General features: G+C 42.6%; 2 protein-coding genes across 2 annotated transcripts in view; both read right to left on the reverse strand.

Moving 5' to 3' along the window:
* The window catches only part of LOC124525418 (testis-specific Y-encoded protein 3-like), a 631,464-nt gene that overhangs the window by 602,885 nt on the left and 7,336 nt on the right, over positions 1 to 21,243 (reverse strand).
* LOC124525423 (coiled-coil domain-containing protein 71L-like) lies at positions 4,693 to 5,427 on the reverse strand. The gene has a single exon (XM_047097804.1). It carries the CDS (start codon positions 5,425 to 5,427, stop codon positions 4,693 to 4,695), a length of 735 nt encoding a protein of 244 aa, XP_046953760.1.

A 21,243-nucleotide genomic window follows, 5' to 3' on the forward strand; every position in this document is an offset into this window, starting at 1 on the left:
TGGTATGGGTTATTTTCACATATTATTACATATGAACCACACAACAAACTTATAAAGTATATAAAATTACCATGATTATCTTCGAGAGGAGGAACGAGGGTTATAAAGAAGCCAAATAACTCATGCAACATCCAACTTACACAGTTGGTAAGTGGAACAAGTAAAGTCTAACCCCAGGCCGTCTGGCTCAAGAGTCCAGGCTTTTACATGCTCCCTAACTTCCCAGATAGCCATATTACCATGAAACCATGGAAACAAACTGGGAGCGTAGCAGAGGAAAATCACAGGAAGGAAGCTAGGAAGCAGACCTACTGAGTCACCACCTAAATGAGGCAGGAAAAGAGAAGGGTCCAGTGAGAGACCGCTAAGAGGTTAGCAGGAAGATGTCATAAAGTGGCATGATTTGAGAACACTGAAAGAGTGCAATAAAACAAAGAAGTGCAATTAGAAAATTAAGGAGAACCAGAAAATATCCATAAGACGGTCTTAGTCTGAATGAGCCAAGTGAAACATGGCATGGTTTAAAGCACTGATGGAATACAAAGAGAAAGGATCCATTTCACCTTGATGCCAGAGATGTCCTCATTCAGCAGGTCCAAGGACTCCAGGAAAAGAGTAGTAATTCTAATGTTTGCATATTATTTAATAATCCCAATAATTTAAACCATTTATTAGTGTTCAAGTTTTGAATCAACCTTGAACCCTCTAAAGAGACTTGATTGCAGAGCATAATAGCAGTGTTAACAACAATGACAAACAGAAGCCCAAAGCTGATGGGAGACAGAGAAAAAGTGCAGCACGGTTAAGGAAGACCTTTATCTTACAATGTAAGGAATGAAAAATGACAGTACAGGTAAGGGAAATAGGTCTCTATTTTAAAATTACATCTTGTGGGGTACCTGAGTGGCTCAGTGAGTTCGGAATCCAACTCTTGATTTTGGCTCCCATGATGATCTCACAGTTCATAAGACTAAGATGAGCATTAGGTTTAGCACTGACAGCTCAGAATTCTCTCTCTCTGCCCCTATCCTGCTTGAGCATACGCTCTCTCTGTCTCTCTCTCTCTCTTTCTCTCTCCCAAATAACATACATTCATACATACATACACATACATACATGCATACATACATACATACATACATACATACATACATACATACATACGTACAAACAAACATAAATTATATCGTGTGATGGTTAATTTCATGTTTTAACTGTGCTAAGCCACAGGGTACCCAGATATATGGCTAAACATTATTTCTAGTGAGTCTGTGAGGACATTTCTTAGTACAATTAACATGTGTATATCAGTAGACTAAGCAAAACATATTGCCTTGCCAAACACTGGGTGACCTCACCTAATCGATTGAAGACCTGAGTAGAACAAAAGGCGGAGTAAGAGAGAATCCACTGTGTCTATCTGACTGTCTTCAAGCGGCGATATTGGTCTCCTGACTTCAGGCGCAGACTTGGAATGGAACATCCATCATCAGCTCTCCTGATTCTTAGGCTTTTGGAGTCTGCCTGGAACTAAACTACTGCATCTCCTGGGTCTCCCTTCTCAGCCTCCGTAATCCTGTGAACCAATTCCTATTGATACTGAGTCTCTGGAGAACCCTAACTAGTACCTATATGTACTTCCCTTCATCCGTTATGTCTTTTTGCCCTCAGATCCAGTTCCTGCACTTCTCCTACAGAATGTGTTTCCTGGTTCCTTGCCAACTGGCTTCCAGAGGGGCTTGACCAATGATGTTTGATGGGAGAAAGGGAGGAAGGTATGAGCCCAGAGGTTTTTCTCTCTCCCGCTCCACTTCCTAGCAGTGATTTTATCTCCTCCAAATTCTAGCTTCTTTCCAAGAGCCTCTTCTCCCATGTTCTCAGTTCCTGCTAGGTATGGTTCTGAATTTCTCTAGCTCTGGGGGTGGCAACAGCTTTCTGATGATACTAATTCCTGATTGCTTCGCCATCCTTTGTTTGGCTTCTGGGATTTCCCATCACGTGTGTAACTGTTTAAAATACCTATAGTGACTCACCGGCTGGCTGGACCTGACTGAAACAGTATACAGATAGAAGTTCGGGAATATATCGGAAGGTGAGGAGAGAGAAGACAGGTGGCTTCAGCGACCTATACGTCAACTTCACATAGGAAGTCAGTAGACGGGGCTTAAAACTGACAAATCAATAAGCAGCAGTATACTATATGACTTATATTCATGAAGATTCCTAACAAAAGAATATAAACCTGGAACAGTTAAAAGTGTTGCCTCAAATAATGGAGACAGGAAAGAGACCTGTGGTTGCCAGGAACTCAGGGGGGAAGGGAGAGATGAATAATAGATGAAGCACAGGGAATATTTACGGCAGTGAAACATCTTGTAAGACAGTGAAATGCTTTGAATCATGGCATTGTGCGTTTGTCAAGACTCACCGAACTGCACACCACAGTGAATGCTAAGGTAAACTTCGGACTTTAGTTAATAATAGTTTTCATATGGGCTCATCCGTTGTCACAAATGCACTACACTGACACAAGAAGTTTACAATAGGGAAAACTATGTTTTGGGGGGTAGGAGGGAGAGCAGGGGAACTCTGCACTTTCCAGTCTTTTTCTGTAAACCAGCTTTTTAAAAGCTGTTTTAGAAAATAAATTCCCTTAATGAGAGGGAGGCAGAGAGACAGAAGAGGAGGGAAGGAAAGAGGGAGAAAGGGAGCTACTTAAAAGTCATGGAGGAAACTTAAGTGTGGATTACTAAGTGAAGGGATCCAATACGAGAAAGCCATTTGCTTTACGTTTCCAACTATGATAACGTTCTGGAAAAACAAAACAAAATAAAACAAAAGAAATCAAAACAACGACACCTTTACAACAACAACAACAACAACAACAACAAAACGCCTTCAGAGACAGTAAAAAGACCAGTGGCTATTAGGGTTTAGGGGGAGAGAGGAAGTGGTAATAGGCAGAGCACAGGGCACTTTAGGGTGGTGTAACTATTTTGTATGATACTGCAATAGTAGATACATACCATTATACATTTCTCAAAACTTATGAATCTATATAACACAAAATAAACCCTAACTGTTAGTTAATGATAATGTGTCTAATGATAATGTGTCAATCAAGAATGGCTCATCCACCACTTAGAATTAATGTATCCACATTAGTGCAAGGTACTATAGAAACTACCGGGGGTGAGGAACCTGTATTTTTTGTGCAATTTGTCTCTAAATCTAAAATTGTCCTTAAAAAATGGTCTGTTTAAAAAAACCCTGATTTTAAAAAAAAGAAAAAAGAAACCAAAAGAAAGTGTTGCCTCTGGGGAAGAGGTGTTCATGGGGGAAACAAAGCTTTTGATTTTTTATTGCAAGTCCTGATCTGCAATTTGGATGTTGTGGGTTTTTTTTTTAACTATTTGTATACAATACTTGGATTGATATTTCTCAAATAAAAAAAATCTGTACACCTGCCACAATAGATACCATGAAAAAGACCATATTGGCAAGTGTTGGCAAGGCTATCAAGTATTCAGAGCTCACAGGCACGACGCAGGCACTGCTATAGAATGAAGTTTGTGTAAATTGGTATAACCACTTTGGAAACAGTTTGGAGGAATCTTACCAAAGCTGATAAGTTGGATGACATGTGAGCCAGCAAATTCTCTCCTAGGTAAATAAATACTATTGTAAAAAATGTTCACCAAATGACGTGTCCTATAATGTTCACTGAAGCTTTATTCAAAATTACCCTAAGCCAGAACCTACCTAAATGTCCACCAAGAGTTGCAGAAATATTGTAAACTATTCATATAATGAAATTCTATACACCAATGAGCAGAAAGGATCTATACATACAATGACATGAATATCACTAACATAAGTTTGAGTGAAGGAAGCTAGGTGTAGGACACATAATTCCATTTCTATATAGTCCCAAAACAAGCAAAAGTTGTATATTCTGTAAGAAGTCAGAATAATTGCCATCCCAAAGGAGAGATAGACCGTGACTGAAAGAGGCACAGGTGGTCCCTTGGGGTCCTGGTACCTTTTTTAATGAGTGCTGATTCCACAAGTATATTGAACTTAATTGTATCAAGCTGTGCTCAGAATACTTTTAATAATATATGTTCTTTTTTGCGTGCCTGGGTGGCTAGCCACTTAAGTGTCCAACTTTGGCTCAGGTCATGATCTCATGGTTTGTGAGTTGGAGCCCCGCATCAGGTTCTGTGCTGACAGCTCAGAGCCTGGAGCCTGCTTCGATCCTGTGGCTCCCTATCTGGCCCTCCCCTGCTCACATGGTGTCTCTCTCTCAAAAATAAACAAAGATGAAGAAGATAATATATGTCCTTTTGAATGTATACTATACTTCAGTAATCTTTTTTGAATCTGAGTGCAGACGCCTAAGTCACACCCTTTTTTCTCTACTGTCTCTTCTAAACATTTAAAGAATATGTACTTTAAAACATCCTAGAAGATATATACATATACACACACAAAGAAAGAAAGAAATTGGCGGGAGGAGCCAGGAGGTGGGTGAACAGCAAAGAAACTCCAGCTTTATTACTCAAGCATGGAACCAAATTCCTGTGGAGAGGGTGGGGGTGGAATGGCTTCTTCTGACGACTTCAGACCAATGAGGGAACAAGAGAGAACATGGATCTGCCCCTACAGTCCTGGAGACCTCTCAATCTGGGCTTAGGAAGCAAGGGGACCTCCCTTGCGGTCCAGGGGTCTCCTCCCTCCCCAGACCCGGTGCTGGGAGGCAGCAGAGGGCACAGCTGCCCTGGAGTCCCAGAAGGCGGCGCCGCATCCTGGGGGCGCGGGCCGCGACCATCTGGTGCTTCTTCGCCCATAAAGTGCACTAGGGGACGCGGGCCCGGCTCTCACTGGTTCATCCCTCCAGGCACAACCCGTCCCGGGGCTGAGAGGTCGCGCGGCGGTGGCGCGAATCTCAAGCCCAGGCACTGGGAAGCGGCAGAGTCTCACCACGGGTGCCAGATTCACTCCCAGGACTTGGCGCGCGTGGCGCCGCGCTTCTGCCAGGCTGCTCTCGACCCACACGTCGCCGACTACGCGGATGGTGGGCAAGGTGGTCAGCGTCGGGGTGGCCGCCCTCCCACTCTCCTCCAGGGTGCGGCCCCCGGAGCCGGGCCCAGGGGCCGCGGGCTTGCGGGGGCTGCTGTCCTCGCGGGATGGCGGGGGCGGCGGCGGCACCTTCCTCTGGCCGACCGCGACCGTCCGGGCTCCGTGGCGCCTCCTCCTGGCAGCTGGCCGGCACGTCTGGAGGCGGGCCTCGGGGGGCTGGTGCCCCCGCGTGTACACCACCTTCTCCTCAGGCGCCTCCAGCGCGGCCCCTCCTGCAGCGCTAGAGGCTCCTCCCCTAGCGGCCCGGGCCAGGGCCTCCCGGTGCCTGCGCCGCCGCCTCTTCATGTGGCTCAGGATGTGAGGCCGCTAGGGGCCGCCCGCGCTTGCCAGGTCTCGCCGCCGCCGCCGGGTCCTGATGAGTTTCCTACATGAAGCCAAATCAGGCGGCAGGCTGTGAGAGTTACACCGCAGTTGCTAGGAGACCAGGCGCTTTGTGAGGTCACAATGTCTGCCTATCTTATCACTGCCGGCTGCCCAAAGCTGCCTTAGGTTGGGCTGTGTTTAAGATTGTGCCCTTGAGAAAGACCTGCACGCAATGTTACCTGAGAAGGTCCATAGTTCTTCACGAGTTCAAGAGGGTTGTCCTCGACGTGAACGCACTGGTGCCTCAGCCTCCATTAATTCCATCTAACATGAGATTACACTTAGCGGTGGAGAGTACACACAACTTGCAATTAAACATGACGCTAAGAGGGTTTTAGCTAATTAAATGTCTTCTCATGCAACGCACCGAAAGCCAAATTGAAGTAACTACTCTACTCTTTCAAAGAATACAGATATACTGTGCCTTGCTTAGGGTTCCATATGTGTGTTGCTATAGCTCACAGTTCAGGAAGTTGTTCTTCACAGCAGCAGCAAACACTTTGCCTAGTTAGTATCCATGCTCACTTTCACGCAGCTTAGGGAAGACCGAGGCATTGTGTGCTTCAGAGCAAAGCGTCAACGAATTCTGCTTGAGTGGCCATTAGGGCATCCAGTGCCACTAAAACCTATTCGGTACCTACCAATTCATGATATTTCAGGTAAGTCATACACAAGGTAGTAAAAGACCGTATGGGATTCCAAGGGTAGAACACGTGTTACACCGTCCGTGTAAGTGCTTTGAAAGCACCCAGCATGGTCCATCCATCATCACCACATACACAAATAATTCACAAAATATTACTAGGACCACCTACCATGATCAATTGAAATCCACTTCCTCATGAAAGGATGACACCAAACTATGTGAATCAATAAAAGTGATAAGTCATGGTAACAATCAGAAGAGACACGTGCCAAGGTCAACGTGATACATGTGAGAGGCCTCTGTCTTTACTCAACTCCTTTTCTTAAACACACAAACCAAACTTTTACCTAAGCAGCTTAGGCCAGTACGACCTCACGTCCATAAAGTGCTGAAAATGGAACGCTCTCCTCATATTCAGTAAGAGCAACCCCTGGATTTCCTTTTTCATTAAAAGTACTTTGTTTTCAAATTGGTTTCCACGCAACACCCAGTGTTCATCCCAACAGGTGCCCTCCTCAATGCCCGTCACCCACTTTCCCCTCTCCCCAACCCCACGTCAACCCTCAGTCTGTTATCAGTATTTAAGAGTCTCTTACGGTTTGCCTCCCTCCCTCTCTATAACTTTTTCCCCCCATCACCTCCCCCATGGTCTTCTGCTAAGTTTCTCAGGATCCACACATGGATGAAAACATATGGTATCTGTCTTTCTCCGCCTGACATCTTTCACGTAGCATAATACCCCCCAGTGCCATCCACGTTGCTACAAATGGCCAGATTTCGTTCTTTCTCATTGCCAAGTAGTATTCCATGGTATACATAAAGCACAACTTCTTTATCCACTTGTCAGTTGATGGACAGCTAGGCTCTTTTCATAGTTTGGCAGTTGTTGAAAGTAGTGCTATAAACATTGTGGTACATGTGACCCTATGTCTCAGCACTCCTGTACCACTTGGGTAAATTCCTAGCAGTGCTATTGCTGGGTCTTAGGGTAGATCTATTTTGAATGATTTGAGGAACCTCCACACTGTTTTCCAGAGTGGCTGCACCAGGTTGCATTCCCACCAACAGTGCAAGAGGGTTCCTGTGTCTCCACATCCTCACCAGCATCTATAGTCTTCTAATTTGCTCACTGTAGCACTCTGACTGTCATGAGGTGGTATCTCAGTGCGGTTTTGCTTTGGATTTTCCTGACAAGGGGTGCTGTTGAGCATCTTTTCATGAGTCTCTTGACAATCTGGATGTCTTTTTTACAACAGTGTCTATTCAAGCCTTCTGCCCGTTTCTTCACTGGTTTATTTGCTTTCTTGCTGTGGAGTTGGTGAGTCCTTTTTACAGGTTTTGGATACTAGCCAATTATCCAGTATGATTTTTGCACACATCTTTTCCCATTCGGTCAGTTGCCTTTTAGTTTTGTTGATTGTTTCCTTCATTGTGGAGAAGATTTTTATTTTGATGAGATGCCAATAGTTCATTTTGCTTTTAATTCCCTTGCCTTTGGAGATGTGTCAGCTAAGAACTTGCTGACACTGAGGTCAAAGAGGATTTTTCCTGCTTTCTCCTCTAGGGTTTGATGGTTTCCTGTCTCACATTCACGTCCTTCATCCATTGTGAGTTTATTTTTGTGAGTGGTGTAAGAAACCGTTCTAGTTTCATTCTTCGGCATGTTGATGTCCACTTCTCTTAGCACCATTTGTTAAAGAGACTGTCTTTTTTTCCATTGGATATTCTTTCCTGCTTTGTCAAAGATTAGTTGGCCATACGTATGTGGGTCCAATTCTGGGGTCTCTATTCTATGCCATTAAGTCTATGTATTTGTTTCTGTGCCAATACCATGCTTTCTTGATGGTTATAGCTTTGTGGTAGAGGCTAAAGTCTGGCATTGTGGTGCCTCTCACTTTGGTTTTCTTCTTCAGTATTACTTTGGCTATTCAGGGTCTTTTGTGTTTCCATACACATTTTATGATTGCTTGTTCCAGCTTGGAGAAGTGTGCTGGTGCAATGTGATTGGTGCTGCATATAATGTGAGGACTGCGTTGGGTCGTATTGACATTTCGCCAATATTTATTCTTCCAAACCACGAGCCTGGAATGTTTTTTGCTTTCTCTGTATCTTCTTCAATTTCCTTCACAAGCCTTCTATAGTTTTCAGCATACAGATCTTTTACCTCTTCGGTTAGGTTTATTCCTACGTATTTGATTGATGAGTATTTGATCAAGAGTATTTGATGACTCTTGGTGCATTGTAAATGGGATCCGTTTCTTTATTTCTCTTCCTGTTGCTTCATTATTGGTGTATAAAACGCAACCAATTTCTGTACATTGATTTTGTACCCTGCAACATTGCTAAATTCATGTATCAGTGCTAGAGGACTTTTGATGGAGTCTGTCGGAAATTCCATGTATAGTGTCATGCCATCTGCAAAAAGTGGAAGTTTGACGTCATCGTTGACTTAATCGAAGATACCTTTAATTTCATTTACTCTCTGATTACTGAGGCTAAGACTTCCAACACTATGTTCAACAACCGGGGTGAGAGTGGACATCTCTGTCTTGTTCCTGATCTAAGGGGAATGCTCAGTTTTTCCCCATTGAGGACGATATTTACTGTGGGCTTCTGATAATGGCTTTTATGGTGTTTAAAGTAGTTTCCTTCTATCCCAACTTTCTTGAGGGTTTGTATTAGGTAAGGATCCGGTATTTTCTCAAATACATTTTTCTGCATCTATTGACAGTGTACTATGGTTCTTATCTTTTCTTTTATTAATGTGATGTAGCACAATGATTGATTTGTGAATATGGCACTAGCCCTACAGGCCAGGAATTAATCCCACTTGACCGTGTTGAATAATACTTTCTATATGCTATTGAATGTGATTTGCTAGTATCTTGTTGAGAATTTTTGCACCCCTATTCATCAGGGATATTGGCCTGTAATTCTCCTTTTTTTCTGTGTCTCTGTCTGGTTTGGGAATCCCCATAATGCTGGCTTCGTAAAATGCGTCTGGAAGTTTTCCTTTCATTTCCATTTTTTGGAACAACTTGGGAAGGATAGCTATTATCTCTGCTTTTTTTTTTAATTTATTTTTGTTCAACGTTTTTTATTTATTTTTGGGACAGAGAGAGACAGAGCATGAACGGGGGAGGGGCAGAGAGAGAGACACAGAATCAGAAACAGGCTCCAGGCTGCAGGCTCCGAGCCATCGGCCCCGAGCCTGACGCGGGGCCTGAACTCACGGACAGCGAGATCATGACCTGGCTGAAGTCGGACGCTCAACCATCTGCACACCCAGGCGCCCCTGTTATCTCTGCTTTAAATGTCTGCTAGAAATCGCCAGGGAAGCCACCTGGACCAGGACTCTTATTTATTGGGAGATTTTTGACAACTGATTCAATTTCCTCACTAGTTATGGGTCCGTTCACATTTTCTATTTCTTCTCGTTTGAGCTTTGGAAGCGTGTGGGTATGGAGGCATTTGTCCATTTCTTCCAGGTTGTCCAGTTTGTTGGCATAGAAGATTTTCTAGTGTTTCCTGATGAATGCTTGAATTGCTGAGGGATTCTTTGTAATAATTCCATTTTCATTCGTGATTTGACCTATTTGGTTCCCCTCTCTTTTCTTTTTGAGTAGCCAGGCTAGACGTTTATCAATTTTGTGTATTTTCTCAAAAGCACCACTCTTGGTTTCATTGATGTGCTCTACTGTTTTCCTTGAGACTCCATATTGTTTATTTCTGCTCTGATCTTTATTATTTTTCTTCTTCTGCTCGCTTTGGGGTGTCTTTTCTGTCCTGCTTCTAGTTCCTTTAGGTGTGCTGTTAGATTTTGTATTGGGGATTTTTCTTGTTTCTTGAGATAGGCCTGGATAGCAATGTTTGTTGTTGTTGTTGTTGATGTTGTTGTTGTTGTTGTTGTTGTGTTTTGTTTTGTTGTTGTTGTTCCCTGTCAGGACAGCCCTTGCTGCATCCCGAAGGGTTTGCATTGTTGTATTTCATTTTCATTTGTTTCCTTATATCTTTTAATTTCTTCTCAAATTGCCTGGTTGACCCATTTATTCGTTAGTGGGATGTTTTTTAACCTCCATGCTTTTGGAGATGTTCCGGTTTTTTTTTTCTGTGTTTAATTTAATGTCCCGTGCAATTACGACATTCGTATCAACAAGGTTCTGTATGTTTTTAATTAATTGTGTTATATATTTGTGTGTCTCCGAATTTGGTGTGTAGACATTTAAAATTTTTAGCTCTTCCTGATGGAGAGACCCTGAAATTAATGTAGAAAGCCCTTCGTCATCTCTTGTTACAGCCTTTCATTTAAACTCTACTTTGTATGATATAAGTTGGCTACTCCAGGTTTCTTTTGACCTCCAGTAGCATGATAGATAGTTCTCCATCCCCTGACTTTCAATCTGAAGGTGTCCTCATGTCTAAAATCTGTCTCTTGTAGACAGCAAATAGATGGGTCTTGTTCTGTTTTTTGTTTTTGTTTTTTCTATCCATTCTGATACGCTATGTTTTTAGGTTGGAGCATTTAGTCCATTGAAATTCCGTGGTATGATGGAAAGATATGTGATTAGAGTCATTGTGATGTCTGTAGGTTTCATGCTTGCAGTGGTGCAGCAGTTTCCTTTCCCACCAACAGTGAGAGAGGGTTCCTCTTTCTCCATATCCTCACCAGCATCTGTGGTTTCCTAAGTTGCTCAGTTTAGCCACACTGACTAGTGTCAGGTGGTATCTCAGTGTGGTTTTGATTTGTATTTTCCTGATGATGAGTGATGTTGAGCATCGTTTCATGTGTCTGTGGGCCATCTGGATGTCTCCTTTGCAAAAGTGTCTATTGATGTCTTCTGCCCATTGTTTCACTGTAGTACATTTTCCAGGTGTGACTTGGGTAAGTTCTTTATACATTTTGTATAGTAACCCTTTATCCAATATGTCATTCGCAAATATCTTCACTCCTTCCATCGGTTGCCTTTTAATTTTGCTGATTGTTTCCTTTGCAGTGCCGAAGTTTTTTACCCTGACCAGGTCCTGATCATTCATTTTTGCTTTTCATTCCCTTGTCTTTTGAGACATGTCAAGGAACAAATTGCTGCAGTTGAGGTCAAACGGTTTTTTTCCTCTTTTCTCCTCTAGTGTTTTGATGGTTTCCTGTGTCACATTTAAGTCTTTTATCCATTTGGCATTTATTTTCGTGCACGTTGTAAGAGTGTCATCTAGTTTATTCCTCATCATGTTGCTGTTCAGTTCTCGCAGCACACTTTGTAAAGAGACTGTCTTCTATCCATTGGATTGTGTTTCCAGTTTTGTCAAAGATTAGTTCACCATACATTTGTGGGGCCCCTTCTGGGTTCTCTATGCTGTTTCCTTGGTTCATGGGCCTGTTTTTGTGCCAATGTCATACTATCTTGATGATTACAGCTTCGTAGGAGAGGCGAAAGTCTGGGCTGCCTCCCACTTTGGCTTTCTTTTTTCCACATAACTTTGACTACTCAGGTTCTTTGGTTGTTCCGTGCAAATTTTGAGATTGCTTGCTCTAGTCTGGAGAAGAATGTTGGTACAATTTTGATTCGTATGGCATTAAATGTGTAGATTGCTTTCGGTAGTATTGACATTTTAACAGTATTGATTCTCCCACTCTATAGGCATGAATTGTTTTGCTTTGTTTTGTTTTGTTTCTGATTTTGTTGTGTCTTCATCATTTTCTTTCATACATTTTCTATCCTTTTCACTGTACAGATCTTTTACATCTCTGGTTAGGTTTCTTGCTAGGTATTTTACGGTTCTGGATGAAATTGTAACTGGCATTGATTTCTTGACCTCTCTTTCTGTTGTTTCCTATTGGTGTATAGAAATGCAACCAGTTTCTTTACACTGATTTTGTATCCTGTGAGTTTGGTCAATGCATGTATCAGGTCTAGCAGCGTTTTCATGGAGTCTTTGGGTTCTCCGCGTTCAGTCTCATGTCATCTTTGAAAGGCCAAAGTTTGGGGCGCCTGGGTGGCGCAGTCGGTTAGGCGTCCGACTTCAGCCAGGTCACGATCTCACAGTCAGTGAGTTCGAGCCCCACGTCAGGCTCTGGGCTGATGGCTCAGAGCCTGGAGCCTGTTCCGATTCTGTGTCTCCCTCTCTCTCTGCCCCTCCCCCGTTCATGCTCTGTCTCTCTCTGTCCCAAAAATAAATAAAAACGTTAAAAAAATTCAAAAAAAAAAAAGAAAGGCCAAAGTTTGACTTTCAATGATATATGTTCAGTTAAGTGTAGTTAAAAAAGAATTTACCCTTTGGGCTCTATGTTAACTTCATAATTGCACAATAAGTGACAAATAAGCAAGAACTGTGCATGTTATCCCACATTAGATTTGGTAACTGGAATCTAACTCTTTGAAACATATTGACTCCCTCATGATATGGGTAGAAGTATGAAACATCTAACTTCCCCCAGTGCACACAGGTGTATTTGTAAATACATACGCTAAACAGGAAAATTGTAATACTAGTGAGGTGAGCCAAATTTTACATGTTCATGGTACAGATACTATTGTTTTACTGTCTTTATGGTAGCAGCCCAAATAAGACATTTGGAATCAAGGAGAGAATCCAGAACGTAAAGGGTACATTCTCCATGCTCTATTCTGGCTTTCAAATAAATGAACAAATGGAATTAAAAAAATAGATTGCACTGGTAATCATGTTTATTGCAATTGTGCAATAACTTTGTATGGACTCTAGCCATAATAAGAGTGCACGTGAATAGGTGTTGGAAATAACACACTTCATTTGACATGAGCAAACTCACTAGAAACAAAAGCTTTCAAAAACTTTTTAATATTCATTTTTTCAGACATTCTATAAGGCCTAATAACTTATGATTCGACATTTAGAAGAGCAAAGGTCGACATGGTGAACTTTGCACGTGTTACAATGGCTATCACATAATATTATTTGATATCCAAGAATTTTAAACAACTATACAGCTGCACGGCTCATGCTAGGTATTTAAACCTTGACATATTTTAGCTTTCTGTTTTTCATTTTGTAATCGTTTTTTTTTAGAATTAGCTTTTGCTACAATCGCATAACTACTAACTTGGGTAATGGACATCCAAGGTTCCAGCTTATCTGTTTTTGTATCAGTGATGAAAATCAATCTCTATGTCATTGCCTTCTCAATGAACCATGGCTATGGTTTAGTTCTTTTATCACTGAAATAATAATAAATTCTCTGTTTTCTTCTATGCCTTTTTCGAAGCCCAGTGATTCATCTTATGAGTATGATGCTACATTCTTGTTCTTATACTGCTTTTATCTATTTTGATCAATTCTTTAACGGTCACTTCTTCCTGGAATTTCGTCTGAGGGGAATTTTTCCGTTTCATCATTTTGGATAGTTTTCTATCCCTTGTGTGTTTTAACATTGTTGTTGTTGTTGTTGTTTTGTTTTGTTTTGTTTTGTTTTATGTGCTCTGCACCTGAGAGCACTGCTACATTAAAGTGGGCTCATACCCTCTCCATGGCCTGGCCCTTCAGGAGGTGTGTTTTGGAAAGTGTTACTTGCTTCGTGTTGCTATGACTTTTGTTGTTTGATTTCTCATCTCAGCGTGATTTTTGAAAATCCCACGAGGTGTGCTTTGATGTGTTCCTTGAAGTACCAAATGAAGTAATTGCAGGTTTGCACTACGTTGTCAGGGGTTAAAACACCTTAAGTGGCCATGGATGGGTGTTCTTGCCCTTCCCAACAATGGGGGTTACTCCTGGTAGTGAGATCCTGGAGATGTGATGGCGCCAAAGCCCCGGCGCCACACAGACAGCTCCTCTGAAAAGCTCTAGGCAGCTGCACTTATGAAAGCTGCTCATTTTCTGATTTCCCAGAGGTTACCTTGGGCAAAATTGTGGATTTTTTAAATTCCCTGGCCCCATCTCTTTCTTCTACCAGCCAGATCTTAGATTGTAGGCAAATGATACCTCCGAGTTTGCTTTTCCAATTTGTAAAGGGGAAGTATAACGCCTATGTCCAGTATAGTGGTGAGATTATAGGTAATGCCTGTAAAACGTGTGGAAAAACTCCTGGCACATTACACTCCATAAACACTGTATTTTGTTTTGATTTCCTCATAGTTGTCACTGCATCCATACAAACTGTATCTCCAGGGTGGGGTCTTTTGTAGGTCAAAATGTAAGCTACACCATAGAAGCTATCAATGAGGCAAAGTGTTTCTCCTATGCTTGAGGACGTGACCCTTCCCTTTTTTGTATATGTATACTAAATTTGGTGGTAGAGATTATTGAAGACTTGAATGTATATTGCAGTCTAGCACACCGGGAGATACTTAAAAATCCCCTATTTCAGGCATCGTGGATACACATATTGAACACCTTAGGTGTCAGGTGCTATTAGGTTCAAGTACACAGTGATGATGCAACATGCACGCTCCATATACTCAGGATGTTTCAAACCTTAGCTACAAATGGTACACGTGTAATTACACCTTGTGGCAAATGCTGTTAAATAAAAGACTAAGTGGGGGAAGATGGCGGCGTAGGAGGACGCTGGGCTCACTGCCCGTCCTGCTGATCACTTAGATTCCACCTACACCTGCCTAAATAACCCAGAAAACCGCCAGAGGATTAACAGAACAGAGTCACCAGACCCAAGTGCAGACGAGAGGCCCACGGAAGAGGGTAGGAAGGGCGGCGAGGCGGTGCGCGCTCCACGGACTGGCGGGAGGGAGCCGGGGCGGAGGGGTGGCTCGCCAGCCAAGCAGAGCCCCCGAGTCCGGCTTGCAAAAGCGGAGGGGCCTGACGGACTGTGTTCTGACAGCAAGCGCGACTTAGCCTCTGGGAGGTCATAAGTTAACAGCTCTGCTCAGAAAGCGGGAAGGCTGGAGGACAAAGGGAGGGTGAGCTGCGGAGCCCCCGGACGACAGAGCTCAGTTTGGCGGGGAACAAAGGCGCTCGCCAGCGCCATCTCCCCCGCCCATCCCCCAGCCAAAATACCAAAGGGAACCGGTTCCTGCCAGGGTAATTGCTCACTCCGCGCAAACACCCAACTCTGCTTCTGCGGAGCCAAGCCTCCGGCAGCGGATCTGACTCCCTCCGGCTGCCACAGGGCCCCTCCTGAAGTGGATCACCTAAGGAGAAGCGAGCTAAGCCTGCCCCCCCTGCCGCCATGCACCTTGCCTTCCCACCCCAGCTAATACGCCAGATCCCCAGCATCACAAGCCTGGCAGTGTGCAAGTAGCCCAGACGGGCCACACCACCCCACAGTGAATCCCGCCCCTAGGAGAGGGGAAGAGAAGGCACACACCAGTCTGACTGTGGCCCCAGCGGTGGGCTCGGGGCAGATATCAGGTCGGACTGCAGCCCTGCCCACCAACTCCAGTTATACACCACAGCACAGGGGAAGTGCCCTGCAGGCCCTCACCACACCAGGGACTATCCAAAATGACCAAGCGGAAGAATTCCCCTCAGAAGAATCTCCAGGAAATAACAACAGCTAATGAGCTGATCAAAAAGGATTTAAATAATATAACAGAAAGTGAATTTAGAATAATAGTCATAAAATTAATCGCTGGGCTGAAAAACAGCATACAGAACAGCAGAGAATCTCTTGCTACAGAGATCAAGGGACAAGGAACAGTCACGAGGAGCTGAAAAACGCTTTAAAGGAAATGCAAAACAAAATGCAAACCACCACGGCTCGGATGGAAGAGGCAGAGGACAGAATAGGTGAACTAGAAGATAAAGTTATGGAAAAAGAGGAAGCTGAGAGAAAGAGAGATAAAAAAATCCAGGAGTATGAGGGGAAAATTAGAGAACTAAGTGATACACTAAAAAGAAATAATATACGCATAATTGGTATCCCAGAGGAGGAAGAGAGAGGGAAAGGTGCTGAAGGGGTACTTGAAGAAATTATAGCTGAGAACTTCCCTGAACTGGGGAAGGAAGAAGGCATTGAAATCCAAGAGGCACAGAGAACTCCCTTCAGACGTAACTTGAATCGATCTTCTGCACGACATATCATAGTGAAACTGGCAAAATACAAGGATAAAGAGAAAATTCTGAAAGCAGCAAGGGGTAAACGTGCCCTCACATATAAAGGAAGACCTATAAGACTCGTGACTGATCTCTCTTTTGAAACTTGGCAAGCCAGAAAGAATTGGCACGAGATTTTCAGGGTGCTAGACAGCAAAAATATGCAGCCGAGAATCCTTTATCCAGCAAGTCTGTCATTTAGAATAGAAGGAGAGAAAAAGGTCTTCCCAAACAAACAAAAACTGAAGGAATTTGTCACCACTAAACCAGCCCTACAAGAGATCCTAAGGGGGACCCTGTGAGACAAAGTACCAGACACATCACTACAAGCATAAAACATACAGACATCACAATGACTCTAAACCCGTATCTTTCTATAATAACACTGAATGTAAATGGATTAAATGCGCCAACCAAAAGACATAGGGTATCAGAATGGATTAAAAAACAAGACCCATCTATTTGCTGTCTACAAGAGACTCATTTTAGACCTGAGGACACCTTTAGATTGAGAGTGAGGGGATGGAGAACTATTTATCATGCTACTGGAAGCCAAAAGAAAGCTGGAGTAGCCATACTTATATCAGACAAAGTAGAATTTAAATTAAAGACTGTAACAAGAGATGAAGAAGGTCATTATATAATAGTTACAGGGTCTATCCATCAGGAAGAGCTAACAATTATAAATGTCTATGCGCCGAATACCGGAGCCCCCAAATATATAAAACAATTACTCATAAACAGAAGCAACCTTATTGATAAGAATGTGGTAATTGCTGGGGACTTTAACACCCCACTTACAGAAATGGATAGATCATCTAGACACACGGTCAATAAAGAAACAAGGGCCCTGAATGAGACACTGGATCAGATGGACTTGACAGATCTATTTAGAACTCTGCATCCCAAAGCAACAGAATATACTTTCTTCTCGAGTGCACATGGAACATTCTCCAAGATAGATCATATACTGGGTCACAAAACAGCCCTTCATAAGTTTACAAGAATTGAAATTATACCATGCATACTTTCAGACCACAATGCTATGAAGCTTGAAATCAACCACAGGAAAAAGTCTGGAAAACCTCCAAAAGCATGGAGGTTAAAGAACACCCTACTAACGAATGAGTGGGTCAACCAGGCAATTAGAGAAGAAATCAAAAAATATATGGAAACAAACGAAAATGAAAATACAACAATCCAAACGCTTTGGGACGCAGCGAAGGCAGTCCTGAGAGGAAAATACATTGCAATCCAGGCCTATCTCAAGAAACAAGAAAAATCCCAAATACAAAATCTAACAGCACACCTAAAGGAAATAGAAGCAGAACAGCAAAGGCAGCCTAAACCCAGCAGAAGAAGAGAAATAATAAAGATCAGAGCAGAAATAAACAATATAGAATCTAAAAACACTGTAGAGCAGATCAACGAAACCAAGAGTTGGTTTTTTGAAAAAATAAACAAAATTGACAAACCTCTAGCCAGGCTTCTCAAAAAGAAAAGGGAGATGACCCAAATAGATAAAATCATGAATGAAAATGGAATGATTACAACCAATCCCTCAGAGGTACAAACAATTATCAGGGAATACTATGAAAAATTATATGCCAACAAATTGGACAACCTGGAAGAAATGGACAAATTCCTGAACACCCACACTCTTCCAAAACTCAATCAGGAGGAAATAGAAAGCTTGAACAGACCCATAACCAGCGAAGAAATTGAATCGGTTATCAAAAATCTCCCAACAAATAAGAGTCCAGGACCAGATGGTTTCCCAGGGGAGTTCTACCAGACGTTTAAAGCAGAGATAATACCTATCCTTCTCAAGCTATTCCAAGAAATAGAAAGGGAAGGAAAACTTCCAGACTCATTCTATGAAGCCAGTATTACTTTGATTCCTAAACCAGACAGAGACCCAGTAAAAAAAGAGAACTACAGGCCAATATCCCTGATGAATATGGATGCAAAAATTCTCAATAAGATACTAGCAAATCGAATTCAACAGCATATAAAAAGCATTATTCACCATGATCAAGTGGGATTCATTCCTGGGATGCAGGGCTGGTTCAACATTCGCAAATCAATCAACGTGATACATCACATTAACAAAAAAAAAAAGAGAAGAACCATATGATCCTGTCAATCGATGCAGAAAAGGCCTTTGACAAAATCCAGCACCCTTTCTTAATAAAAACCCTTGAGAAAGTCGGGATAGAAGGAACATACTTAAAGATCATAAAAGCCATTTATGAAAAGCCCACAGCTCACATCATCCTCAACGGGGAAAAACTGAGCGCTTTTTCCCTGAGATCAGGAACACGACAGGGATGCCCACTCTCACCATTGTTGTTTAACATAGTGCTGGAAGTTCTAGCATCAGCAATCAGACAACAAAAGGAAATCAAAGGCATCAAAATTGGCAGAGGTGAAGTCAAGCTTTCGCCTTTTGCAGATGACATGATATTATACATGGAAAATCCGATAGACTCCACCAAAAGTCTGCTAGAACTGATACATGAATTCAGCAAAGTTGCAGGATACAAAATCAATGTACAGAAATCAGTTGCATTCTTATACACTAACAATGAAGCAACAGAAAGACAAATAAAGAAACTGATCCCATTCACAATTGCACCAAGAAGCATAAAATACCTAGGAATAAATCTAACCAAAGATGTAAAGGATCTGTATGCTGAAAGCTATAGAAAGCTTATGAAGGTAATTGAAGAAGATTTAAAGAAATGTAAAGACATTCCCTGCTCATGATTGGAAAAATAAATATTGTCAAAATGTCAATACTACCCAAAGCTATCTACACATTCAATGCAATCCCAATCAAAATTGCACCAGCATTCTTCTCGAAACTAGAACAAGCAATCCTAAAATTCATATGGAACCACGAAAGGCCCCGAATAGCCAAAGGAATTTTGAAGAAGAAGACCAAAGCAGGAGGCATCACAATCCCAGACTTCAGCCTCTACCACAAAGCTGTCATCATCAAGACAGCATGGTATTGGCACAAAAACAGACACACAGACCAATGGAATAGAATAGAAACCCCAGAACTAGACCCACAAACATATGGCCAACTCATCTTTGACAAAGCAGGAAAGAACATCCAATGGAAAAAAGACAGCCTCTTTAACAAATGGTGCTGGGAGAACTGGACAGCAACATGCAGAAGGTTGAAACTAGACCACTTTCTCACACCATTTACAAAAATAAACTCAAAATGGATAAAGGACCTAAATGTGAGACAGGAAACCATCAGAACCTTAGAGGAGAAAGCAGGAAAAGACCTCTCTGACCTCAGCCGTAGCAATCTCTTACTCGACACATCCCCAAAGGCAAGGGAATTAAAAGCAAAAGTGAATTACTGGGACCTTATGAAGATAAAAAGCTTCTGCACAGCCAAGGAAACAACCAACAAAACTAAAAGGCAACCAACGGAATGGGAAAAGATATTTGCAAATGACATATCGGACAAAGGGCTAGTATCTAAAATCTATAAAGAGCTCACCAAACTCCACACCCGAAAAACAAATAACCCAGTGAAGAAATGGGCAGAAAACATGAATAGACACTTCTCTAAAGAAGACATCCAGATGGCCAACAGGCACATGAAAAGATGTTCAGCGTCGCTCCTTATCAGGGAAATACAAATCAAAACCACACTCAGGGATCACCTCACGCCAGTCAGAGTGGCCAAAATGAACAAATCAGGAGACTATAGATGCTGGAGAGGATGTGGAGAAACGGGAACCCTCTTGCACTGTTGGTGGGAATGCAAATTGGTGCAGCCGCTCTGAAAAGCAGTGTGGAGGTTCCTCAGAAAATTAAAAATAGACCTACCCTATGACCCAGCAATAGCACTGCTAGGAATTTACCCAAGGGATACAGGAATACTGATGCATAGGGGCACTTGCACCCCAATGTTCATAGCAGCACTCTCAACAATAGCCAAATTATGGAAAGAGCCTAAATGTCCATCAACTGATGAATGGATAAAGAAATTGTGGTTTATATACACAATGGAATACTATGTGGCAATGAGAAAAAATGAAATATGGCCTTTTGTAGCAACGTGGATGGAACTGGAGAGTGTGATGTTAAGTGAAATAAGCCATACAGAGAAAGACAGATACCATATGGTTTCACTCTTATGTGGATCCTGAGAAACTTAACAGGAACCCATGGGGGAGGGGAAGGAAAAAAAAAAAAAAGGACGTTAGAGTGGGAGAGAGCCAAAGCATAAGAGACTGTTAAAAATGAGAACAAACTGAGGGTTGATGGGGGGTGGGAGGGAGGGGCGGGTGGGTGATGGGTATTGAGGAGGGCACCTTTTGGGATGAGCACTGGGTGTTGTATGGAAACCAATTTGTCAATAAATTTCATATATAAAAAAAAAAAGACTAAGTGTTATGAGAAGGAATGGCACAGGGGACAAAGTGTAGATTAGAGGATTGGCCAACAAAGGTTTGTTGGGGAGAAAAGGCCTTTATTCAAACTTGGACCCGTACCAAGAACTGGTAAGGAAACTAGCGAGCACAAAATGCATTCTAAGCGGAACCTACGTGGGTCTAATTTGAGCAACCAGGAGAAGAGACCATCCCGGTCACCTAATGAAAGGAGAATGAGGAAAGATGGCATTAGAGGGGTGACAAGGCAGGACTGCCAGCATCTGGTGGTCACGTTACAGATTCTATGTGTCATTTTGAGTACAGTGGAGATTAGAGGGTTGTCTTAAGCAGAGGAATGAACTGCTCAGTTCAGGATTTTTGGATTGCATTCCGGATGCAGTGAGAAGAATGAAGTGGGATCTTGGTGGGAAGGGAAAGGCAGCATGGGGCTAAGAACGAAAATGGAGAGTAGGCAGAAGGTGGTGAGAAACTAGCTGGCTTGGCATACGTTGGAGGTGGAGTTGAGAGCCCCTGCTGCTGAGTGGATCACAGGAAAGACGTTGAGGAGGGGAGGACTGACAATGAGTCTCTTTCCCTCTTGAGCAACTGAAGACAATGCCCCATTAACAGAGAAACACAAGAGGGGTCTTAAGTTGGTCATGCATT

The sequence above is a fragment of the Lynx rufus genome, unplaced genomic scaffold, assembly GCF_022079265.1.
Source record: "Lynx rufus isolate CCGP_SWC_20201006 ecotype Redwood Valley unplaced genomic scaffold, mLynRuf1.p SCAF_41, whole genome shotgun sequence".
Taxonomy (NCBI): Eukaryota; Metazoa; Chordata; class Mammalia; order Carnivora; family Felidae; genus Lynx; species Lynx rufus.